At 43.0% G+C, this 24,392-nt stretch overlaps 2 protein-coding genes across 4 annotated transcripts in view; both read left to right on the plus strand.

Moving 5' to 3' along the window:
• The window catches only part of prpf4ba (pre-mRNA processing factor 4Ba), a 29,785-nt gene extending 26,009 nt beyond the window's left edge, over positions 1–3,776 (plus strand). The window contains exons 13-16 of one of the 3 annotated variants that reach the window (XR_009655494.1): positions 981–1,132; positions 1,289–1,375; positions 1,522–2,497; positions 2,743–3,776. Coding sequence is in view for 1 of the 3 variants with exons in the window: in XM_060931532.1 (XP_060787515.1) it covers positions 981–1,132; positions 1,289–1,375; positions 1,522–1,725 (443 nt within the window). In the remaining 2 variants the exon portion in view is untranslated. Of the gene's footprint in view, positions 1–980; positions 1,133–1,288; positions 1,376–1,521 lie in introns of all 3 variants that reach the window. The other 2 variants (XR_009655495.1, XM_060931532.1) reach the window with 2 other exon arrangements.
• Positions 3,157–24,392, plus strand: part of LOC132892955 (myosin regulatory light chain 2, smooth muscle minor isoform) — a 43,790-nt gene continuing 22,554 nt past the window's right edge. The window contains exons 1-2 of the mRNA XM_060931552.1: positions 3,157–3,240; positions 14,907–15,012. The gene's annotated coding sequence lies outside the window, so the exon portion shown is untranslated. The remainder of the gene's footprint in view (positions 3,241–14,906; positions 15,013–24,392) is intronic.

The following is a 24,392-nucleotide window of genomic DNA, read 5'->3' on the forward strand; positions in this document are numbered from 1 at the left end:
GAAGTTCTTTATGGAAATCGGGGACGCCGTGTCATTCGGACTAAAGAGGAGAAGGACGACCCAAGTTGTTATCAGCGCTCAGTTCAGAAGCCTGCATCTCTGATGGTATGGGGTTGCATTAGTGCGTGTGGCATGGGCAGCTTACACATCTGGAAAGACACCATCAGTGCTGAAAGGTATATCCAGGTTCTAGAGCAACATATGCTCCCATCCAGACGACGTCTCTTTCAGGGAAGACCTTGCATTTTCCAACATGACAATGCCAAACCACATACTGCATCAATTACAGCATCATGGCTGCGTAGAAGAAGGGTCCGGGTACTGAACTGGCCAGCCTGCAGTCCAGATCTTTCACCCATAGAAAACATTTGGCACATCATAAAACAGAAGATACGACAAAAAAGACCTAAGACAGTTGAGCAACTAGAATCCGACATTAGACAAGAATGGGTTAACATTCCTATCCCTAAACTTGAGCAACTTGTCTCCTCAGTCCCCAGACGTTTACAGACTGTTGTAAAGAGAAAAGGGGATGTTTCACAGTGGGAAACATGGCCTTGTCCCAACTTTTTTGAGATGTGTTGTTATCATGAAATTTAAAATCACCTAATTTTTCTCTTTAAATGATACATTTTCTCAGTTTAAACATTTGATATGTCATCTATGTTCTATTCTGAATTGAATATGGAATTTTGAAACTTCCATATCATTGCACTCTGTGTTTTTATTTACAATTTGTACTTTTTCCCAACTTTTTTGGAATCGGGGTTGTACATCTTGAATATTCTTAAATTCAGTTAGTCACTTAGTCTTTCAGTGGAAATGGATCACTATATTTCACATAGCATCACTTCACTGTAGAATTCTTGAACTGTTTTTTTTTTTTAACTGTGGTTTTGTTTTGTTTTTTAAGTTTCTGGTGGTTGATCTGAATTCTGAATTACTGCTTTTATTTCCTTTTTCTCTTCTTCCTCTTGTAGTCATTGGAAAGCCATATGATTATGGAATTGACATGTGGTCTGTGGGTTGCACGCTGTACGAGCTGTACACAGGGAAAATCCTCTTCCCTGGGAAGACCAACAACCACATGCTGAAACTTGCTATGGACCTTAAAGGGAAAATGCCCAACAAGGTAACATGCTGGATATTTGATTTGACAGCAGATACTACATTACAAGCCTCTTCATTTCTATCGTGTTAAATATCTTATTAGTGTGTTTTGCAAATAAGACTAATTCACCAATCGATTTAATATCGGAACAGATTAATATTGTTACAATGTTCACAGATGATCAGGAAAGGCTTGTTCAAGGACCAACACTTTGATCAAAACTTGAACTTCTTGTATATAGAGGTAGATAAAGTTACCGAACGGGTAAGCATCATTTCTTTTCACTGTTGTGATCTAATTTCAAAACACTTACAGACTCGTGTTCCACTTAGTGTGTCTCACGCTGTCCTATTAACACACTTTCGTGTTATGTTCTTTCTGTTCCGCCTTTATTTTATCCTGCTCTCCAGGAGAAAGTGACCGTAATGAGCAGCATCAACCCCACTAAGGACCTGCTGAACGACATGGTCGGTCGTCAGAGACTGCCAGAGGACCAGCGGAAGAAGGTGGTTCAACTCAAAGACCTGCTGGATCAGATTCTGGTGCTCGACCCAGCCAAGCGGATCAGCATCAACCAGGCTCTGCAGCATCCCTACATCCAGGAGAGGATATGACTGTCATGCCCACACTTCTGAGGATACACAGCACCAAGTCCTTGAAAAGTCTGCCAACAAAAAGTGACGGTTTTGTATCTACAGGCATGACTGAATATATGAAGAGACATTTTAATGTCTAAAGTTAAAATGGCTTTTTTTTTTTCCCCTTTCTTGAACACATTATCTTGCTTCTAGTTTTAAATTTACAATGCCCTGATAAAGATGTCACCCCCCTGAACATTAGGTTAAAACTTTTTTTTTTTTTTTTTAATGTTGATGCTATCATTGATTTGATATAATCTGAAAGCAGCAAACATTATCTGTATGTGTACTGGTGTTCCAATAGTCTGAGCCTCCCCAACACTGTTCGTTATGATGTGAGTTCAGGATAAATGCCGTCTATATCCGCATCTCCCTCAGGTGCTAGAGCGACAGCGCCCACTGGTGCACGGGCCTGTAGGTGTTCGTCTGCTGAAATCGGAGCTCTTGAGCCCTACCTGAGCCTGTCTGCAGGGAAGGCCGCCTCCTGTAAAGGCAGGTTGTGTTCCTCTAACAGTACACTGAAGGTAAGCTCGGCCGGCCAAAATCGCCAGTATATGGTGCCTCTAATTGTTCATTTAAAAAAAAAAAAAATGGTATGCTCATTTTCTGGCATCTTTTGCATGTAGAGACGAAGAATGGTCTAAACCCGTCGTCCTTCCACAGAGCCAAAGTTAATTCCTAAAAAGCAAAGTTCTTGCATAAACAAGTCTGGAAAGGAATTCCAAGGCAGGCACTTATGCTGTTAAGGGTAAGGGAAAAAGGGGAAGTCTGCTATTTGAATTGAACAGGCACCTTCAGTGTACTGCCTCTGACAGTAATGTGTTCTTCAAAAACAATGTTTGACACTCAATGGATATGCATTTGTTCTACCTAATGTTCTCGCAAGGGGTGCATGTGATCTAAAATGCTGTGCACTTGTATGAGCTTTTTGTTGTGTACGTCTTCTGCCTGTGCTCCTTTGTTCTGACGTGATCGTGTTGTCTTTTGATACAGGGATATTCCTCATCTGCTCTATGAATCTGCTTGTTTTGAGCGGTAATTGATTCTTTACTTCATATTGCTTTGTTGTTCTAATTAAGACACAGGACTAGCTCATTCAGCTTGTATATTATCCATACCTCGTCCTGCATGTTACAAAATAGTTTGCATAATTGTAAAGTTATAATTGTTATAAAACAGTCTAAAATAAATGTTTGTGGAGAAAAAGTTTAAAAAAAAAAAAAAATGGTCCTAGACCTCCTGGTCTGTCTTGTGTGCATCCATTGTCAGGTAATTATGGTTTAAGATACCATACACTTAAATTTCTTAAGTTTCACTGCCACTAACTGCTGTTTATGATGTTTCTCCCACTGTTCCCTTGTGGTTGCTGAGAGAGAGAGATTATATTCTCCAGCCAAAGGAGGCTCTTCTCTGTGCACCATCCTCCAGCCTGCCTCTGCTCTCAAAGAGACAAGACCTCCACAAGACCCCTTATCCAGGTCACTCTTAAAGGCATGTGTAGCTCCAACATGGCATAGACAGAAATGGAGGGTGTTGAAATTTCTGATTTGCTCTCGAGTTCACACTTTCTCAGACCCATTTATAGCCCCTTTCACACTACACAGGCTTATTTCTTTCTTGACGTAATGTGAACGCATAGCAACTTGAGTGATGTAATGTGAAACTAGTAAGTACACATGTTTTGCTATTCATCTAGTCCTGCTAATGTTCAGAGTAAACACAGCCTCTAGTTTTGGGCAAAGCAATCCTAATTTAATCTTTTAATATAAATTATAATGTCTGGATTGCGAATGAGGGCCAGCAGAAGGGCAATGTGTTCAACTGTAATAGGTATTAATGGTAACTATTCAAGGGAGCTGCTGATTGTGCAACACCTCTCAGATTTTCCCTAATGCTCTGCCAGATGTTCATAAAGTCAACGTAATGATTCAAGCAATACCATTATTTGAATCTATACCCTTTTCATGTACAGTGGTGCTTGAACGTTTGTGAACCCTTTAGAATTTCCCATATTTCTGCATAAATATGACCTAAAACAACATCAGATTTTCACCCAAGTCCTAAAAGTAGATAAAGAGAATCCAGTGAAACAAATGAGACAAAAATATTCTACTTGGTCATTTATTTATTGAGGAAAATGATCCAATATTACATATCTGTGAGTGGCAAAAGTATGTGAACCTTTGCTTTCAGTATCTGGTGTGAACCCCTTGTGCAGCAATAACTGCTCAAGTCCTGCACACCAGCTTGGAGGAATTTTAGCCCATTCCTCTGTACAGAACAGCTTCAGCTCTGGGCTGTTGGTGGGTTTCCTCACATGAACTGCTCGCTTCAGGTCCTTCCACAACATTTTGATTGGATTAAGGTCAGGACTTTGACTTGGCCATTCCAAAACATTATTCTTCTTTAACCATTCTTTGGTAGAACGACTTGTGCGCTTAGGGCCGTTGTCTTGCTGCATGACTCACCTTCTCTTGAGATTCAGTTCATGGACAGATGTCCTAACATTTTCCTTTAGAATTCACTGGTATAATTCAGAATTCATTGTTCCATCAATGATGGCAAGCCGTCCTGGCCTAGACGCAGCAAAACAGGCCCAAACCGTGATACTACCACCACCATGTTTCACAGATGGGATAAGGTTCTTATGCTGGAATGCAGTGTTTTCCTTTCTCCAAACATAACGCTGCTTATGTAAACCAAAAAGTTCTATTTTGGTCTCATCCGTCCACAAAACATTTTTCCAATAGCCTTCTGGCTTGTCAACGTGATCTTTAGCAAACTGCAAACAAGTAGCAATGTTCTTTTTGGAGAGCAGTGGCTTTCTCTTTGCAACCCTGCCATGCACATGATTGTTGTTCAGTGTTCTCCTGATGGTGGACTCATGAACCTTAACATTAGTCAATGTGAGAGAGGCCTTCAGTTGCTTAGAAGTTACCCTGGGGTCCTTTGTGACCTCGCCGACTATTACACGTCTTGCTCTTGGAGTGATCTTTGTTGGTCGACCACTCCTAGGGAGGGTAACAATGGTCTTGAATTTCCTCCATTTGTACACAATCTGTCTGACTGTGGATTGGTGGAGTCCAAACTCTTTAGAGATGGTTTTGTAACCTTTTCCAGCCTGATGAGCATCAACAACGCTTTTTCTGAGCTCGTCAGAAATCTCCTTTGTTCGTGCCATGATACGCTTCCACAAACACGTGTTGTGAAGATCAGACTTTGATAGATCCCTGTTCTTTAAATAAAACAGGGTGCCCACTCACACCTGATTGTCATCCCATTGATTGAAAACACTTAACTCTAATTTCACCTTCAAATTAACTGCTAATCCTAGAGGTTCACATACTTTTGCCACTCACAGATATGTAATATTGGATCATTTTCCTCAATAAATAAATGACCAAGTATAATATTTTTGTCTCATTTGTTTAACTGGGTTCTCTTTATCTATTTTTAGGACTTGTGTGAAAATCTGAGGATGTTTTAGGTCATATTTATGCAGAAATATAGAAAATTCTAAAGGGTTCGCAAACACCACTGTAGTTTATAGCGATTGCATTTCACCTGTTAACAAGTCAACAGACTGTTTTATATGCATCACTTGGGAATGCAGTGAGCTTGGTGAATGACTGTTACCATACTGGGGGGAAAGAAAAGATACTGTTTGATTTGTTCTCTGTATTTTAGGTGCTGTCCATTAGAGAAGACTCTTAAAGGGACTCGCACCTGATCAAAGGTTTTTGCTTTAGAGAGTGCTCTTTATTAGTTTTTCCTTTATTCAACATCAGCAAAACGAGCTATCATTTTGGTTTTAATGAGCCTCACTTGTCAACCATTAAACACAACCTGAGTCATTCTGTAGGCACACTTATGTTACAAAAGTGTCACAACTACTCAGCTGGTACTACTAAAGAAATAACTAATACAGGTTTCGGTGAACTGTGTAGGCTTTTGATTTAAAGGGCATCATAAAATCTGGAATAATTACTTTCAAAACAGCCAGCCCACGCCACCAGCAGTGTGTGTTTATAGTTTTACTTCAGCTGTATTACATTTAAGGAAGTCCTTTATTGTTTTCTGAAATATTGTTCTAAATTGGCGGTATAGTCAAATTGAACAACTGAAAGGTAATGCCCCTTAAAAAAAAAAAAACACTGAGCCATGTCTGTATGCCTGATCGTCAACACTAACCTGAATTTGTCTTTATTTTAGGGTAAGTCAACTTTTCCTTCCTCATACAAGCCTACAATGGGGATAACCTGACTAGTCGCACACCCTTTTGCTGAAATCCCCTTTTAAAGAAGTTCGTCATCTCTTCAATTATTCAGACATCAGACATTTCCCAATGAACTGTTCAAATACTGCATTCATATTCATACAACAGATGTACAGTGTATAATGACAAGAGAGATCATGAATAAATAAAGGGGGGAGAATTGTAATACCATTGTGGCCTGTTGTTTTTTGTGTAACAAACACCTTTGACCATAGATATGTACTTTGTATCCTGATATAATTAAAACCTTACAGCAAGTGCAACTCCTAAATGACACACATCTGACATTGAAGACCTGGATTAAGTTTTCCTGTTGGGAACCGTTGCCTTTTTAGTAGAAGTTGAGCCCCTCTGTGTCTTTGGACTCTTGGTTCTGTTTGGCACTGCGGGGTTTTGTGGGAATTTTACACTAACGGAGAACGTTTCAGCTTTTGTGCACTTGCCTGACATGCTGTCAGGATGTTTCAGCAAGGTGGGATGTGACAATTTGCTCCCGCTTCCTTGGCCTGATTTTGTCGAAGGGAGGGTATGATGCCTGCATCTGCACGACGAGTTGGGACAAACCATGAGTTTGGTAAAACTACAGATAACAGAATTGCACTCTGGATCCCTTGAAATCCCTGTCTTGCATCCTGGAAGGTCACTTTTTCTCAACCGATTGCCGTTTCTAGCATTAGCAGTGGTTGGTCTGGATCGTACGTGTTTTGCTCGCTCTTTCTGCACAGTAGCAGCCTGAAGCCTTTCTAGCTCCATCAGGCGTGCTATTATAGCAGCAAGGCAAGGATCAGTCACAAATAGACTTTGCTGAATCTCGGAGGACAGACTCTGTGTGGAGTCTAGGACTTTGAGTGACGCAGGAAGAACCTCTGGGTAAAATGCCGTTTCTGTGGAATGAAGGTCCAGGTCCTTGTCAAAAGGCTCTGGCTTCAAGTCGAATTCCAAAGCTGCTGCCCATTTTGACATTTCAATGCTTTCCTGCTCTTGATCTGAAGGGTCACTATCTGTGTAGCACTCTGATCCTGATATGTTTGACGACAAGTGTTTATCACTCACTTTCCCTTCTGGAAGTCCAACTTCAGAACTGTTTGAATAGTGTAAGCCGTTTGTTTCCTTATTTCCTCTTTGAGCTTCAGCTTGGCTGGTCTTTGTTTTCAGTAAAGGGTCCGTTTTCACTGCAAATGCGTTCTGTTCAGGTGTATGGGCATTCCTGTTACTACTACTGACCAGATCCTGGAGACCAAGCTTCTTCCATCTGTGCTTCAGCATCCTTGGCCTGTTTTTATGATGCTTCAGACTATAGGAGATAATAAATATACCATAATTAATTGGGAAAAATTCTCAAGGAGCCAAAATTAGACAATATATCTGTAATGAAGCTACTTCTGTCCAACAGCCAGGAACTCGTATCAGACTTGACATTAGATCCCAGTAGTGCAGAAAGCAATAGGTCTAATGTTGCAGGATAATTTAGAGCTACATGCAGTTCAACTACAGGTTAAGGAAGGATTTTGTTGGAGCCTGGAGGCCCCAGTGACGAGCCCTGTCAGAGGCAATGGTGTACCTTGTTTATGTTGCATCAAAATTGCATTTTGAGATGGAAGGCAAGATCGGGAATCAAAAGATCTCTTTGTTAGATGGACAAATGGAAATTAATAGGCATCCACCACTGCAAGTTGCCAATGAGCCTAATATTTCAGAACACACTGCACTTGAACCCATAATGAAGATGCCTGTCATCAGCCTGGGAGTGTCTCTGTATCTACTTACACTTTGGCAGATTCCGGCCGGTCACGGCAGATGGCTGGCTCATGCGTTATATTGACGTTCCTGGCTGACGAAGCTTTCTGTAACAAGTTTAAAGGATGACGTACTTTGCTACATTTGGCAGTCAAACACTTCTTTACTTGCTATAATATAAAATTCACAAACACCTTAAAGAAAACTATCGGTACCTGATACCTTTGGTGCACCCAATACTTTAGACGGGTGTAGTTGTTGTTAGGCATGAGATTAAGAAATCCTGTGAGGACAAAATATTAGTAGTGTATTACTGCTATATAAAATAAAATGTGTATTTGTCTGTAAGTACATAATTAGTAGCTGTATTCACTCCTATACACAGCTACAATGGATCAAATTTTTACGTTATCAGTTTCTCTTTTCAAAGGTAGTGCGTTACATGTGCACAAGACAGTGAAATGAGTTGAAATAGTATTAATATAGTTTGCTGACTGGAAATAAATGACAAATGGAGTTTGTTATTTGCAGCAAAGAGACACATGTACTGAAACATTCAAATGAATTTAAAAACAATCTGACCTGGAGATGGTGCTGGGATGGTGGGCATCAGTTTCCTGTCGTCTTGGTTAAAATTTCTTGGATTTTTATGCTGAGAAAAGAAAGAATGGAGCACAATCTACCAGATCCTCCTGAGCAGCTGGACACCAGGTTGTTGAATGTCCACCTTACATCATTAGGTTTTGGGGGGAAAGTGGGCGTGGTCATTGCAACGTGCTGGGCTAAAACGTCCTGCCCATTCTATCTGTTCTTGGCCAATAGGCCCCGTCCACCTTCCCCTAAGCGGAGGCGCTGTTTTAATTATGTAAAGAAAGAGAAAAGTTTTGAACAATGTATCAAGACACTCCAGACCTGATAACCCCTTCCTCTTCTTTCCATGGCCTCTTGTGTTATGGCTCCTGTAGAAAGATTAGCAACATGTCATGGTGCAGGATACCGTGTACAAGCGGCTGGAAATGCAAAGAAGGACATTACCCCAAATCTTCTGAATAAATATTGGTGAATGGACAGCCAGAGATGCTTTTCATACTTCTTGTTGTCTGGCGTAAAAACTTTATCCATGGCAACCGACTGGAAGAAGACAAAACATTCAGCAAAAACAGACAATAAGGGGTTTAAATGTCTCTGATTTCACTGCATTTATTCACTATAAGCACTTCAGTCTAGATTTCTACACAGTATGGACAGACAAATTATCAATATCATAATCCAACACCTGGAACTTACAATGATTTTTAAATATAAATAATAAACAACTGAATTAAAAATATGGGCAGCACGGTGGTGGAGCGGTTAGCGCTGTCGCCTCACAGCAAGAAGGTCCGGGTTCGAGCCCCGGGGCCGGCGAGGGCCTTTCTGTGCGGAGTTTGCATGTTCTCCCCGTGTCCGCGTGGGTTTCCTCCGGGTGCTCCGGTTTCCCCCACAGTCCAAAGACATGCAGGTTAGGTTAACTGGTGACTCTAAATTGACCGTAGGTGTGAATGTGAGTGTGAATGGTTGTCTGTGTCTATGTGTCAGCCCTGTGATGACCTGGCGACTTGTCCAGGGTGTACCCCGCCTTTCGCCCGTAGTCAGCTGGGATAGGCTCCAGCTTGCCTGCGACCCTGTAGAACAGGATAAAGCGGCTACAGATGATGAGATGAGATTAAAAATATCAGAATGTATACGGTATCTGGGTTTTTTTTCTTCCTAACACAGGCCTCACATATGATTCGCCCTGGGGGTGGTGTGTGTTTGTTTCCATTAAGATAAGATAAGAGAGCCTTTTATAATCCCACAAGGAGACATTTACATTGTTACAGCAGCAAAATATAGAAAGAGAAAAAGATAAAGCAGTGAAGTAGTGCAAAAGTACTAAGTATACAAAAAAGGATATCTCATCTCGTCTCATTATCTCTAGCCGCTTTATCCTTCTACAGGGTCGCAGGCAAGCTGGAGCCTATCCCAGCTGACTACGGGCGAAAGGCGGGGTACACCCTGGACAAGTCGCCAGGTCATCACAGGGCTGACACATAGACACAGACAACCATTCACACTCACATTCATACCTACGGTCAATTTAGAGTCACCAGTTAACCTAACCTGCATGTCTTTGGACTGTGGGGGAAACCGGAGCACCCGGAGGAAACCCACGCGGACACGGGGAGAACATGCAAACTCCACACAGAAAGGCCCTCGCCGGCCCCGGGGCTCGAACCCAGGACCTTCTTGCTGTGAGGCGACAGCGCTAACCACTACACCACCGTGCCGCACAAAAAAGGATATATATAAAAGAAATAAACTACAAATTTAAAGATAAAAATGAACAAATTTGCATAAATTAACAGGTTTGCAGATATACAGTTAACATAAGTGTATCGCAAAGGTGGAATTGCACATGTAAGTATTGCCCAGGTAGTATTGCACAAGAGCCATTTTAACAGTGTGTAGTTAGCAGTTCGCTGTAAAGTACTGATGCTGATAGTCAGTGAACACAGTATACGTTCAGAGGCGTCTCTGTGGACGTAGAAGTGATCAGGACAGTATTGTTGATTATTGTGAGGAGCTGTGTTTGGTGAGGTGCCGGTTGTACAGTCTCGCAGCAGTAGGGAGGAAGGAGCTGCTCCTTAACACACCGCAGATGGAGGAGCCAGTCACTGAAGGAGCTGCCCAGTGCTGCTACTGTCTCCTGCAGTGGATGTTCGTCATTAAAGGAGATACGCAGAACCTTTATTTTTAAATATATTTCTGAGTGGATAGTATCTCCATCCTTGACTCTTGTATGCTGCATAAATGGGAATAAAAAATACATATATTTTTGAGAGTTAAAATCGACCGCAAAGTTGGCATTCGAGCTGCCCCGCTGAGCCAGCCAGCCCTGAGTGCGTGACGTCACAGCGGGAACCGGTTTTAAGGCCGAGGCCTTTTACAGCTATAGACCACAGTCATACACTGCCGTTCAAAAGTTTGGGGTCACTTTGAAATGTCCTTATTTTTGAAAGAAAAGCACTGTTCTTTTCAATGAAGATCACTTTAAACTAATCAGAAATCCACTCTATACATTGCTAATGTGGTAAATGACTATTCTAGCTGCAAATGTCTGGTTTTAGTAGCCTAGTAAACTAGACCCACCCGCCTAGCGGCCAAAAATATTTTTGCCTAGCGAATGGGTCTAGCCTCGCACTATATAAACAAAAACACCCCGGGCATCAAATCGTGCCCGCCAATCACAATGCAAGGTTTTTGTTTGGATTCTTTGAGCGGGCTTTTGCAGGAGTGACAACAAAGCTGCGCAACGCTGGAGAAAGCACAACAGGAAAGATGGCTACGGCTAGTGAACAGCGCACGTTTGACTCCGCTTTGGAATCAGTTTTAGAAGAATTAGACTTGGAGTTTTCGTTGAAACATGAGCAGGAAGAGGCTCTCCGCTCATTCCTTTTCAAGAAGGACGTTTTCGCTGTTTTGCCGACCGGCTATGGCAAAAGTCTGATCTACCAGCTGGCTCCGCTCATAGCCAAAAGGATGGGCTAGTTTGTGCAGTACGAAGAATTAATAAACAGCTTTGAAACATTACTTTTTGATTGTTTCTTATTTTCCCGTTATTTTAAATTTAAGGGAAATTATTTCACCAAACACCACTAAATAAAAACTCTCAAAAACAGTTTAAGCAAACCCTTGAAAAAAATGAGTGTATGTTAAGTATGTGGTACAGACTCCAAACTTGTGGTCATTATCTCCAAACTTCTTAATATCTAGAACCTGTTTAGTAATTAATACGCATTTTGAAAAATTATTTATTTCAAGGTCTCCCCCACTGCGCGCTCTGACTACGTCACAGTCACTGTTGCGCTGATTGGTCAGAGCGTTGGCCTATACGCACAGAGACAGTTTGAAAGACAGCGGTTTGTTCCTCCTACACCCTTCAGAAATGTCTACGGATCGAGGCCAGACTAAATATTCACATTTAGTCTGGCTTGCCAGGCTATGGTTTTGGTGCAATATCTCCATAGGTGTATAGAGGCCCATTTCCAGCAACTCTCACTCCAGTGTTCTAATGGTACAATGTGTTTGCTCATTGCCTCAGAAGGCTAATGGATGATTAGAAAACCCTTGTACAATCATGTTAGCACAGCTGAAAACAGTTGAGCTCTTTAGAGAAGCTATAAAACTGACCTTCCTTTGAGCAGATTGAGTTTCTGGAGCATCACATTTGTGGGGTCGATTAAATGCTCAAAATGGCCAGAAAAATGTCTTGACTATATTTTCTATTCATTTTACAGCTTATGGTGATAAATAAAAGTGTGACTTTTCATGGAAAACACTAAATTGTCTGGGTGACCCCAGACTTTTGAACGGTAGTGTATAAATAAAATTTATGGTGAAAGTAAGAAATAGCGTTACCGACTCGCTCAACTAAGACTGATTTGACTTCATTGATTGTGGGTTGACTCTCATTAAAACAGAATAGGTGTTATAACTTGTGCAACATGCATGTACATGCATGCATTTTCACTGATAAAACGTAAAAGGCTAATTAAATAATCAGATGAACTGAGACAATCACATTCTGAAGCAAATTAAATAATCTTATACTGGTAACTTAAACACACAATACAAGTTACATGGATTAATCTAAATGCAGGTAAACGACATCATGTTTTGTATCCAAATGAGAGTCGGCGCTTTCCCATCTGTGTTCTCGCTTCTCGAAGGCCGATCTTGTGGCCAATTGTTTTGAAACAATCTGACTTTCAGTTGTTCGTTCAGTTCTCCGTTCATTCGCTTCTTCCACATAAGGGCGAGATGGCAGCGATATCCAGTTTAGAAATCAGACGGCTGCTCCACTCATTCTCCATTTTCTCCATACTGAGTACTCCGCCATTACTGCTCGGCTCGGGACGGGACGTCACCGGTTTTAGCAACAACCACGGGGAGGTCACTTATGTCCCATCCAGTTCCGTCCTGGGTTTTACCAACAACCCTCGGCTCACACTCCGGGAAACTGAACTTAGTTTCCTTTTAAAAAATAAGATAAGTCTTTATCGTCATTGTCACTTTTCCAAAGGTACAATGAAATTGAAGGTGCTGTTGACTCATTATGAGTTATAGAAAAAATAAGAACAAATAAAGTATAAAAATAAATAGAAAGTATAGACAGAATATAAACAGAATTGTATTGTATTGGTTTTATATGTACACAGATTGCACTGATAAAACAGTATAAACAGAATATAAACATAATTGTATTGGTTCTGTATGTACACAGATTGCACTGATAAGAATATATATATATATATATATATATATATATATATATATATATATATATATATATATATATACACACATACAAATTGCACATTGGGGATAGGGCCAAGAATAGTTCTATTGCACATTTGAGTTTAAAGCCATGATTGCTTTGGGATAGAAACTGTTTTTTAGGCGGTTTGTCCTGGTTTTCATTGCTCTGTATCTCTTGCCTGATGGCAAAAGCTAGAAGAGACAATGACCGGGGTGTGAAGAGTCTTTTGAAATGTCCATTGCTTAAATAAGTAAATAAATATATACTTTCCTTTTCTTGTAGTTTTCTTTAATTATTGGTACTGCACCCTCTTTCAATACGGGCTTATAGCCAACGCTCCTCAACAGATCAGAGGTTTCATACGAGTCTTTAGTAAAATGTGCAGAGCAGAGGAGAGACCACTTCGTCGGCGCCCAATGTGCCCATGAGCTATTTGCAAAACGCGTCCAAATCTTTGCAGTTTGAACATTCTTGGGCCATGAATGCAACGTAAATCCACCTTCTGTCGTGTTGCTGCACCGGCCAAAAGCACATCTACGTGGCATGGCGATAAATTAGCTCAAAATGGAGGATCGGAGCTGCAGTCAGCTTGGTGTTTTAGTATAGCGGAAATGGCGATGAGCCCGATAGATTTCCTGCTGTGATGTTACGGACGTCAAGGTAGTTCACTCAGACTGCTACTTATATGAATCACTTTATTCGTAAAAATTACTATATTAGATTTATTGTGGGCGGCACGGTGGTGTAGTGGTTAGCGCTGTCGCCTCACAGCAAGAAGGTCTGGGTTCGAGCCCCGTGGCCAGCGAGGGCCTTTCTGTGTGGAGTTTGCATGTTCTCCCCGTGTCCGCGTGGGTTTCCTCCGGGTGCTCCGGTTTCCCCCACAGTCCAAAGACATGCAGGTTAGATTAACTGGTGACTAAATTGACCGTAGGTGTGAATGTGAGTGTGAATGGTTGTCTGTGTCTATGTGTCGGCCCTGTGATGACCTGGCGACTTGTCCAGGGTGTACCCCGCCTTTCGCCCGTAGTCAGCTGGGATAGGTTCCAGCTTGCCTGCGACCCTGTAGAACAGGATAAAGCGGCTAGAGATAATGAGATGAGATGAGATGAGATTTATTGTTTGGTGGTGTAGTGGTTAGCACCGTTGTCTCACAACAAGAAGGTCCTGGGTTCGAGCCTAGAGGCTGACATGGGCCTTTCTGCGTGGGTTTCCTCCAGGTGCTCCGGTTTCCCCCACAGTCCAAAGACATGCAGGTTAGGTTAACTGGTGACTCTAAATTGACCGTAGGTGTGAATGTGAGTGTGAATGGTTGTCTGTGTCTATGTGTCAGCCCTGTGATGACCTGGCGACTTGTCCAGGGTGTACCCCGCCTTTCACCCACAGTCAGCTGGGATAGGCTCCAGCTCGCCTGCGACCCTGTAGAACATCCAACATCCTGTTCTTCCCCTACTGAGTCCAGTGCACAGAACAAGCTGGTTAGAAAGGCAGGATACGTTCTTTTTTTCTTTTTTCTCTGCTATTGTGATTCTGCTTCCCCAACAGACAACTCCATAGAATGTGGACTACAGAGTCATAAAGTGGGCCCTGAACTCCAAAGGCCCTAACCTGATATCGAGTTGCCGCTTTAATTTATCTTTATTTTCATTGCCTATGAAAATGTGCAGTTTTTCCCGCAATATTAGTCTATACAACATGTGAAAGAAATCCGGAATTAATTGTTATTGTCTAGTTTAGGTGCAATTTGGTAACAACATCAAACCCCCCTGTATTATAAATAATGGTATGTTCCGGTCTCGTTTACAGGACTGACTCGGGCGGTTCCATGTTGCTGGTTTAGAGGGGGTGACTGTCAGCAGAGTCTTAGCAGCCTTGTTGGTGGCTCTTCTTTTATAGCTAGTTATTTATATAGGTAAGTGTTCTTGAGTTCTATACCCACACGAATTGCGTTTTGTCCATGACGGTGTTAAAACGATTGGAAATCGTGTAGGTGTTTTAGCTTGAAGCAGAGAGCTGTTTGTTAGTGATTAGCATGGCTAGCTTGCTCGGAGTGTCGAGCGCGTTGTGTTGTGTATAAACGGTGTGTGGGGATGAGCTGAACTTCAGTGAGGGGTTTGTTTTTGTGTAATGTGCTCCTAGCTGTGGTGGCGGTCAGGGGTTTGACCTCATTTACTCTTCAGGCAAATCTGATATGACGAAAATAAAAGATGAAATGAAGGTTAATGTTCGCTGTGTACAGTTTATATGAACACTTAACACCGCTAGCTTGTCAGTTAAACTCCTGACCCCATCCAGGACTCCCTAAAGTGAATGACGCATGAAATGGAATGACAGGTAGTAAATTTGAACAATAAATGGTCCCTTGTCATTCAGATTCTTACAAATGGAATAACGATTGAAATCTTTAGTTTTAGACCTCCCTAGGATAAGATAAGTGGGTGCTTGGTGGGATATCAGCTTTTACAAATGGAATGACAGGGTTTCTATATGTATTGACTGACTTTGAGCTAATGTTGTCAGTGATGTCACCTTTTACAAATGGAATGATAAGGTTTCTAGGTGGAATGACATACTTTGAGGCAATGTTATCAGTGATATCAAATTAACAAATGGAATGACATTGTTTCTAGGGTTAGGTAATAGGTGATATCTCATCTCATTATCTCTAGCCGCTTTATCCTTCTACAGGGTCGCAGGCAAGCTGGAGCCTATCCCAGCTGACTACGGGTGAAAGCTGGGGTACACCCTGGACAAGTCGCCAGGTCATCACAGGGCTGACACATAGACACAGACAACCATTCACACTCACATTCACACCTACGGTCAATTTAGAGTCACCGGTTAACCTAACCTGCATGTCTTTGGACTGTGGGGGAAACCGGAGCACCCGGAGGAAACCCACGCAGACACGGGGAGAACATGCAAACTCCACACAGAAAGGCCCTCGCCGGCCCCGGGGCTCGAACCCAGGACCCTCTTGCTGTGAGGCGACAGCGCTAACCACTACACCACCGTGCCGCCTAATAGGTGATATCACTGATAACATTGCCTCAAAGTATGTCATTCCACCTAAAAACACTGTCATTCCATTTGTAAAAGGGGATATCACTGATAACATTGCCTCAAAGTATGTCATTCCACCTAAAAACACTGTCATTCCATTTGTAAAAGGGGATATCACTGATAACATTAGCTTAAAGTATGTCATTCCACCTGGAAACGCTGTCATTCCATTTGTAAAAGGGGATATCACTGATAACATTAGCTTAAAGTATGTCATTCCACCTGGAAACGCTGTCATTCCATTTGTAAAAGGGGATATCACTGATAACATTAGCTTAAAGTATGTCATTCCACCTAGAAACGCTGTCATTCCATTTGTAAAAGGGGATATCACTGATAACATTAGCTTAAAGTATGTCATTCCACCTGGAAACGCTGTCATTCCATTTGTAAAAGGGGATATCACTGATAACATTAGCTTAAAGTATGTCATTCCACCTAAAAACGCTGTCATTCCATTTGTAAAAGGGGATATCACTGATAACATTAGCTTAAAGTATGTCATTCCACCTGGAAACGCTGTCATTCCATTTGTAAAAGGGGATATCACTGATAACATTAGCTTAAAGTATGTCATTCCACCTGGAAACGCTGTCATTCCATTTGTAAAAGGGGATATCACTGATAACATTAGCTTAAAGTATGTCATTCCACCTAAAAACACTGTCATTCCATTTGTAAAAGGGGATATCACTGATAACATTAGCTTAAAGTATGTCATTCCACCTGGAAACGCTGTCATTCCATTTGTAAAAGGGGATATCACTGATAACATTAGCTTAAAGTATGTCATTCCACTTAGAAACAATGTCATTCCATTTCATGAGCTGAAAGCATGTCATTCCACCTACATTTCAATCGTTATTCCATTTATAAGAATCTGAATGACAAGGGACCATTTATTGTTCAAATCACTAGCTGTCATTCCATTTCATGCGTCATTCACTTTAGGGAGTCCCCTCCATCCCAGTTAATGGAAGTGTAATGGGTTGTTTTACAATCAGGGTGCGCAAGCTAAAAATCACATTTAACACTTATTATCTTCAATATCAAAAGGCTTGACTAAATAAACGTGGTTGTTTATTGTAGCCCTGTGATCGCTCTATTTACCATGCAAAAATAATTTTGGTGATAACGTTATTTTTGGTGAATGTATGGCAATATGTCATATTTAGCACAATTACTCGTGTCATTTAGAAAAAGTGCTTTTTTGACCACAGGTAGCTCCAAAAGGGATGCACTTACATCATTCTTTATACCATAAAACACATATTTGGTTCCATATCATTGGAAACATAGTTAAGTTTTAATGTTGAATGCCAATAAGTTTTCAGACTATTTTGATCAAATTAGTATGTAATTGTGTCAAAAAAAAGTCCTCTCTGAGACAGCTCATTTTTCAATATAAAATAACATATCTAAAATGATTATTTTCATCCTAAAATGTGGTCAAGATATTGGGACATAAATATTAGAGACAACTAACACAAAGCTTACAGCCTTGTATTTAAAAGCACTATGGAAGTAGTGGATTCTGAATTGTCAAAAAAAAAAAAGTCCTCTCTGAGAATCACTTCATTTGTTTCTCCCATCTTATAGCAGATTACACAAAACTACCATACACACGTCAAAAAATTACCTGAAATCTGTTCTTTACGGAAGCCGAGAGAGGCCCTTCATATAATCTTTTTTTTTATTCACCTTGTTATTCTGAGATCATGACATGATTAATTCAGGATCTCGAGAAAACAACACAACTAATTCGAGATCTTGAGAAAACAAAACAATTATTTCATGATCTCAGCTGGATCGCTGTATCTCCGTCGGTAGAGACGAAGCCGGGCCAGTCTTCTGCGGAGGTGCCGCGGACTAATTTTGAAATTATCCCTTATTAAAAGGCTTAATGCAATCTCTCCCTGTGTCAACCCCTGATCAAAATATTGCCTTATTAGGTGATCGATTATTCCAGGCATTCTAATGACCAAAGTTGCATCTATACAGAATGAGAAATAGCCCCAAAGTCAGCATATCACAAGTTTCTTGGCGCACCCGAATGAACCATTTCTCAGCTGTTTACTCGATCTCGAAATAATGGTTTTGTTTTCTCGAGATCACGGAATAACGGTTTTGTTTTCTCGAGATCCTGAATTAATTATGTCGTTATCTCGGGATAACAAGGTGAATAAAAAAAAAAGGACTATCTGAAGGGCCTATCTGAAGTAGGCATCTTTTGCTTTGATTACAGCTTTGCACACTCTTGACATTCTCTCAATCAGCTTCATGAGGTCATCACTTGAAATGGTTTCCAACAGTCTTGAAGGAGTTCCCAGAGGTGCTGAGCACTTGTTGGCTGCTTTGCCTTCACTCTGCGGTCCAACTCATCCCAAACCATCTCAGGTGGGTTTAGATCAGGTCATTGTGGAGGCCACGTCATCTGACGAAGCACTCATCACGCTCTTTCTTGGTCAAATTGCCCTTACATACTGTAGGCTAGAGGTGTGTTTTGGGTCATTGTCCTGTTGAAAGACACATGACGGGCCCACTGAGCGCAAACCAGATGGGATGGCATGGCATGTTGCTGCAGAATGCTGTGGTAGCCATGCTGGTTAAGTGCGCCTTCGATTTTGAATAAATCGCCAACAGTGTCACCAGCAAAGCCATCACACTTCCTCCTCCATACTTCACTGTAGGAACCACGCATGTAGGAACCACCTGCTCACTCTGCGTCTTACAAAGACATGGCAATCGGAACCAAAAATCTCAAATTTGGACTCATCAGACCAAAGGACAGATTTCCACTGGTCTAATGTCCATTCCTTGTGGCCCAAGCTATTCTCTTCCTCTTGTTGTTCTTCCTTAGAAGTGGCTTTTTTGCAGCAATTCGACCATAAAGTCCAGATTCCCGCAGTCTTCTCTGAACAGTTGATGTTGAGATGTGTGTGCTACTTGAACTCTGTGAAGTATTTCGGTGGGCTCTTATCTGGGGTGCTGTTAACTGGCGGTTTCTGAGGCTAGTTACTCTGATGAACTTATCCTGTGCAACGGGGTAACCCGAGGTCTTCCTTTCCTGGGGCGGTCCTGATGAGCCAGTTTCATCATGACGTTTGATGGTCTTTGTGACTGCACCTGGGGATACTTTCAAAGTTCTTGAAATTTTTCGGACTGACTGACCTTCATTTCTTAAAGTGATGATGGACTGTCGTTTTTCTTTACTTGGTTGAGTAGTTCTTGGCATAATATGGATTAGAGCAGTACTCAAATAGGGCCATTCACTGTATACCAACTCTACCTCTTCACAACACAACTGATGGTCTCAAACGCATTAAGAGGTCAAGAAATTCACTCTTGACAAGGCACAGCGTAAACTGAAAGCCATTCCAGGTGACTACCTCGTAAAGCTGACTGAGAAAATGCCAAGATGTGCAAAGCTGTCATCTAAGCAAAAGGTGCCTACTTTGAAGAATCTAAAATATAAAACATTCTGGTTTGATTAACACTTTTTTTTTTTTTAACCAAATAATTCCATATATATTTCTTCATAATGTCGATGACTGACTTTTTTTTAGTATTAATCTACAATTCAGAAATTTTAAAAATAATGAAAAAACACTGAATTAGAGGGCGTTTCCAAACTTTTGACTGGTACTGTGTGTGTGTGTGTCAAGCCTGAACTTATTCGTACCCCTGGCAAATTTTGACTTAAAGTTACTTTTATTCAACCAGCAAGGGTTTTTTTTTGTTTGTTTTTTTTCTCTTGACTGGAAATGAGACAGACTTCTCCCAAAAGATAATAAGACCATGTACAAGAGGCATCATTGTGGGGTGGAAAAAAAATTCTCAGCTTTTATTTACATTTGAACACAAAGTGGCATGTCCAAAATTATTCATACGCTTCTCAATAATCAATAGATTAGATTAGATGGAACTTTATTGATCCCTTTGGGAGGGTTCCCTCAGGGAAATTAAGATTCCAGCAGCGTCATTACAGGATAAATAGAGAGAACTTCTAGATAAATTAAGTATTTACATATAAAAAGAATGATATGGGGAAGAGAGGAAGGGGGTGGCAGCACTTGCACTTTATATTGCACATTGTCTAGTATTGCTTTTTGTCAGGCTAGGCTACTGCTCCTTTCTGTCCTCCTGTCTCCTCCCCCCCCCCCCCCCCCCCCCCCCCCCCCCCCCGAGAGGAGTTGTACAGTCTGATGGCGTGAGGGACAAAGGAGTCTTTGAGTCTGTTCGTCCTGCGCTTGGGAAGGAGCATTCTGTCACTGAACAGGCTCCTCTGGTTGCTGATGACTGTGTGCAGAGGGTGACTGGCATCATTCATGATGTTCCTGTGTTTCCGTTATGTACAATTGGCTGCGGCGGGCCGCCGCGCCTTGATTTTTGCCACCGCACCTTCAGGAATACCCCTAGGAGCTATATGTATTCGGCTACATTATCCGTTGCTTGCCCAGTCTTTGCGTTTGGGGCAAAGCGCAGTTCCACTGGCCGAGCTAGCAGTTACTTGATTGGTTTCCACGGGTCGCCGTGGGCTCTGATTGGACAACGTTCCGCCTGGAGCAGCGTAGCCAAGCCAACCTGAGGTAAACTAACTGCTACGTTTTCTTCGCCGATTGTCGGGAGAATTAACGATGAATAATCGAATAATAATTAACATCTTTTATATTAAAGTAATCATAATGATTGCTGTAATTTATCCCATTAGATTCCATGGCGGCTGGCGTCGGCCGTATTGTATCCCATAGCGGCCGGCATCGGTGTTTTAATAGGCTATATAGGTGAACGGACGACGCCATCATCCCATTTACAGATAAGCCTAAATACTCGTAAGATCAATATTTCAGACCCTCTTCGATTTATTTTCATAATAAAAACACGTCTTTGTAATCAATTATTTTTAGATATTTTAGTTTTACTCTAGATCTTGCGGTTTGCGAGCCGTCCTTGGATACAAACCACAGGTTCTATCTGATAGCTTATACACTAAATATCGAAACTTCAGACCCTCTTCGGTGTGTTTTTAGAACCAAAGCCATAACGTTTGTATTTAACTATCTTAGTTTTACTATGAGATGTTCCAGCTCCTTCTTGTCCGTAGTCTAACACCGAGTCGATAGTTGGAATTGAGATGAACCGCCACCGTCATTTTACAAGGCTCCGGTGCGTGCTGTTCAAATGGTAGGCTACATCACTTTTGTTGTGGATGAATTGTATTTATACGCTCCATTATAGTGATGACAGTAAACTTGGACATTTAAAAATGGTCCCACGCCACACTTCGCCGTGCTGCTTCATGTTGATTTTTAAGCAGTTGACCTACGCTACGGAAGCTCGTAGGTAACTGAAGCCAGGGTACGACCAAATGTTTGTCCGTGACAGACAGCGAAATTCATTGCTTGAAGACTTGCACTACGCACAACACAACAACCTATAGGCTATTCATTTTTGTCGATGAACGTCATTCTTCTTAACGAAATTCTTAATGGTCAATTATCGATTAATCTAGGCTATTGGTTATGTGATGTCCATCCCTAATTCGAGCATACACTGTTGGGTGATTCTTTAATTTGGGGTACATTTCGCCGTAAGAAAAAAATAAAACATATTGTTTTTCAGTGAATCAACCAGTCTTACAAGTTAGCATAATCCTTCAGGGTAACATATCCAGTTGTTGCAAAGCTTAATCATTAACCATTTTTTTCTATTTTTAATGAAATAAAATGTTTTTCCTTCCGAGCTTGTCAACTAAGTTACGGGCAAACTGATATGATTTCAATCATTTGGCGGAATCTTACACTTAAAGTAAAATTAGATTTGAAGACATATTTAGTCTTTTCTGCCAGATGTACAATATTTTAAAAAATGTATATATTTTATTCATTAAAATTTCACCAAAAAACCCCTATGGAGAAAAAATCCAGGACCGTGACGTCGCCCGGTAGGACGCAGCCGGGGCCCCACCCTGGAGCCAGGCCCGGGGTTGGGGCTCGTATGCGAGCGCTTGGTGGTCGGGCCTTTGCCCATGGGGCCCGGCCGGGCTCAGCCCGAAGAGGCGACGTGGGCCCGACCTCCTGTGGGTTCACCACCCACAGAGGTAGCAGTAGGGGTTTGGTGCAGTGTGGATTGGGTGGCAGTCGAAGGCAGGGGCCTCGACGACCTGACCCCCGGACACAGCGGCTGGCTGTTGGGACATGGAATGTCACTTCGCTGGGGGGGAAGGAGCCTGAGCTTGTGCGGGAGGTTGAGAGGTACCGGCTAGAGATAGTCGGGCTCACCTCCACGCACAGCTTGGGCTCTGGAACCCAGCTCCTCGAGAGGGGCTGGACTTTCCACTTCTCTGGAGTCGCCCATGGTGAGCGGCGGCGGGCTGGTGTGGGCTTCCTTATAGCTCCCCAGCTCAGCCGCCATGTGTTGGAGTTTACCCCAGTGAACGAGAGGGTCGCCTCTCTGCGCCCTCGGATTGGGGAGAGGGCTCTTGCTGTTGTTTGTGCCTACGGGCCAAATAGCAGTATAGAGTATCCGGCCTTCTTGGAGTCCCTGGGAGAGGTACTGAGGGGTGCTCAGACTGGGGACTCCATTGTGCTACTGGGGGACTTCAATGCTCACGTGGGCGATGACAGTGACACCTGGAGGGGCGTGGTTGGGAGGAACGGCCTCCCCGATCTGAACCCGAGTGGTGTTTTGTTATTGGACTTCTGTGCTAGTCACAGTTTGTCCATAACGAACACCATGTTCGAGCATAGGGGTGTCCATAAGTGCACGTGGCACCAGGACACCTTAGGTCGGAGGTCGATGATCGACTTTGTAGTCGTGTCATCTGATCTCCGACCCTATGTCTTGGACACTCGGGTGAAGAGAGGGGCTGAGTTGTCAACTGATCACCACCTGGTGGTGAGTTGGATCCGCTGGCGGAGGAGGAAGCTGGACAGACCTGGCAGGCCCAAACGTATGGTGAGGGTCTGCTGGGAACGTCTGGCCGAGCACTCTGTTGGGGAGGTCTTTAACTCCCACCTCCGGGAGAGCTTTTCCCAGCTTCCGAGGGAGGCGGGGGACATTGAGTCTGAGTGGACCATGTTCTCTACCTCCATTGTGGACGCAGCTGTTCGGAGCTGTGGCCGCAAGGTCTCCGGTGCCTGTCGTGGCGGCAATCCCCGAACCCGGTGGTGGACACCGGAAGTAAGGGATGCCGTCAAGCTGAAGAAGGAGTCCTATCGGGCCATGTTGACCTCCGGGACTCCTGAGGCAGCCGACGGGTATCGGCAGGCCAGGCGTGCTGCAGCTCGGGCAGTTGCGGAGGCAAAAACTCGGAACTGGGAGGAGTTCGGGGAGGCCATGGAGAAGGACTATCGGTCGGCCTCGAAGAAATTCTGGCAAACCGTCCGGCGCCTCAGGAGGGGGAAGCAGTACTCTGCCAACACTGTTTACAGTGCGGGTGGGGAGCTGTTGACCTCGACTGGGGACATTGTCGGGCGGTGGAAGGAATACTTTGAGGATCTCCTCAATCCCACCGTCATGTCTTCCACTGAGGAGACTGAGGCTGATGACTCAGAGGTGGACTCGTCCATTACCCAAGCCGAAGTCACTGAGGTGGTTTGCAAGCTCCTCGGTGGCAGGGCACCGGGGGTGGATGAGATCCGCCCTGAGTATCTCAAGTCTCTGGATGTTGTGGGGCTGTCTTGGTTGACACGCCTCTGCAACATCGCGTGGCGGTCGGGGACAGTGCCTCTGGAGTGGCAGACTGGGGTGGTGGTCCCTCTTTTTAAGAAAGGGGACCGGAGAGTGTGCTCCAATTATAGGGGAATCACACTTCTCAGCCTCCCAGGGAAAGTTTACTCCAGGGTACTGGAGAGGAGAATTCGACCGATAGTCGAACCTCGGATCCAGGAGGAACAATGCGGTTTTCGTCCTGGTCGCGGAACACTGGACCAGCTCTATACCCTTCATAGGGTGCTCGAGGGTTCATGGGAGTTTGCCCAACCAGTCCACATGTGCTTTGTGGATCTGGAGAAGGCATTCGACCGTGTCCCCCGTGGTATTCTGTGGGGGGTGCTTCGGGAGTATGGGGTTCGGGGCTCTTTGCTAAGGGCTGTCCGGTCCCTGTACGAACGGAGCAGGAGTCTGGTTCGCATTGCCGGCAGTAAGTCAGACCTGTTCCCAGTGCATGTTGGACTCCGTCAGGGCTGCCCTTTGTCACCGGTTCTGTTCATAATTTTTATGGACAGA

Source organism: Neoarius graeffei, chromosome 1 (assembly GCF_027579695.1).
Source record: "Neoarius graeffei isolate fNeoGra1 chromosome 1, fNeoGra1.pri, whole genome shotgun sequence".
Taxonomy (NCBI): Eukaryota; Metazoa; Chordata; class Actinopteri; order Siluriformes; family Ariidae; genus Neoarius; species Neoarius graeffei.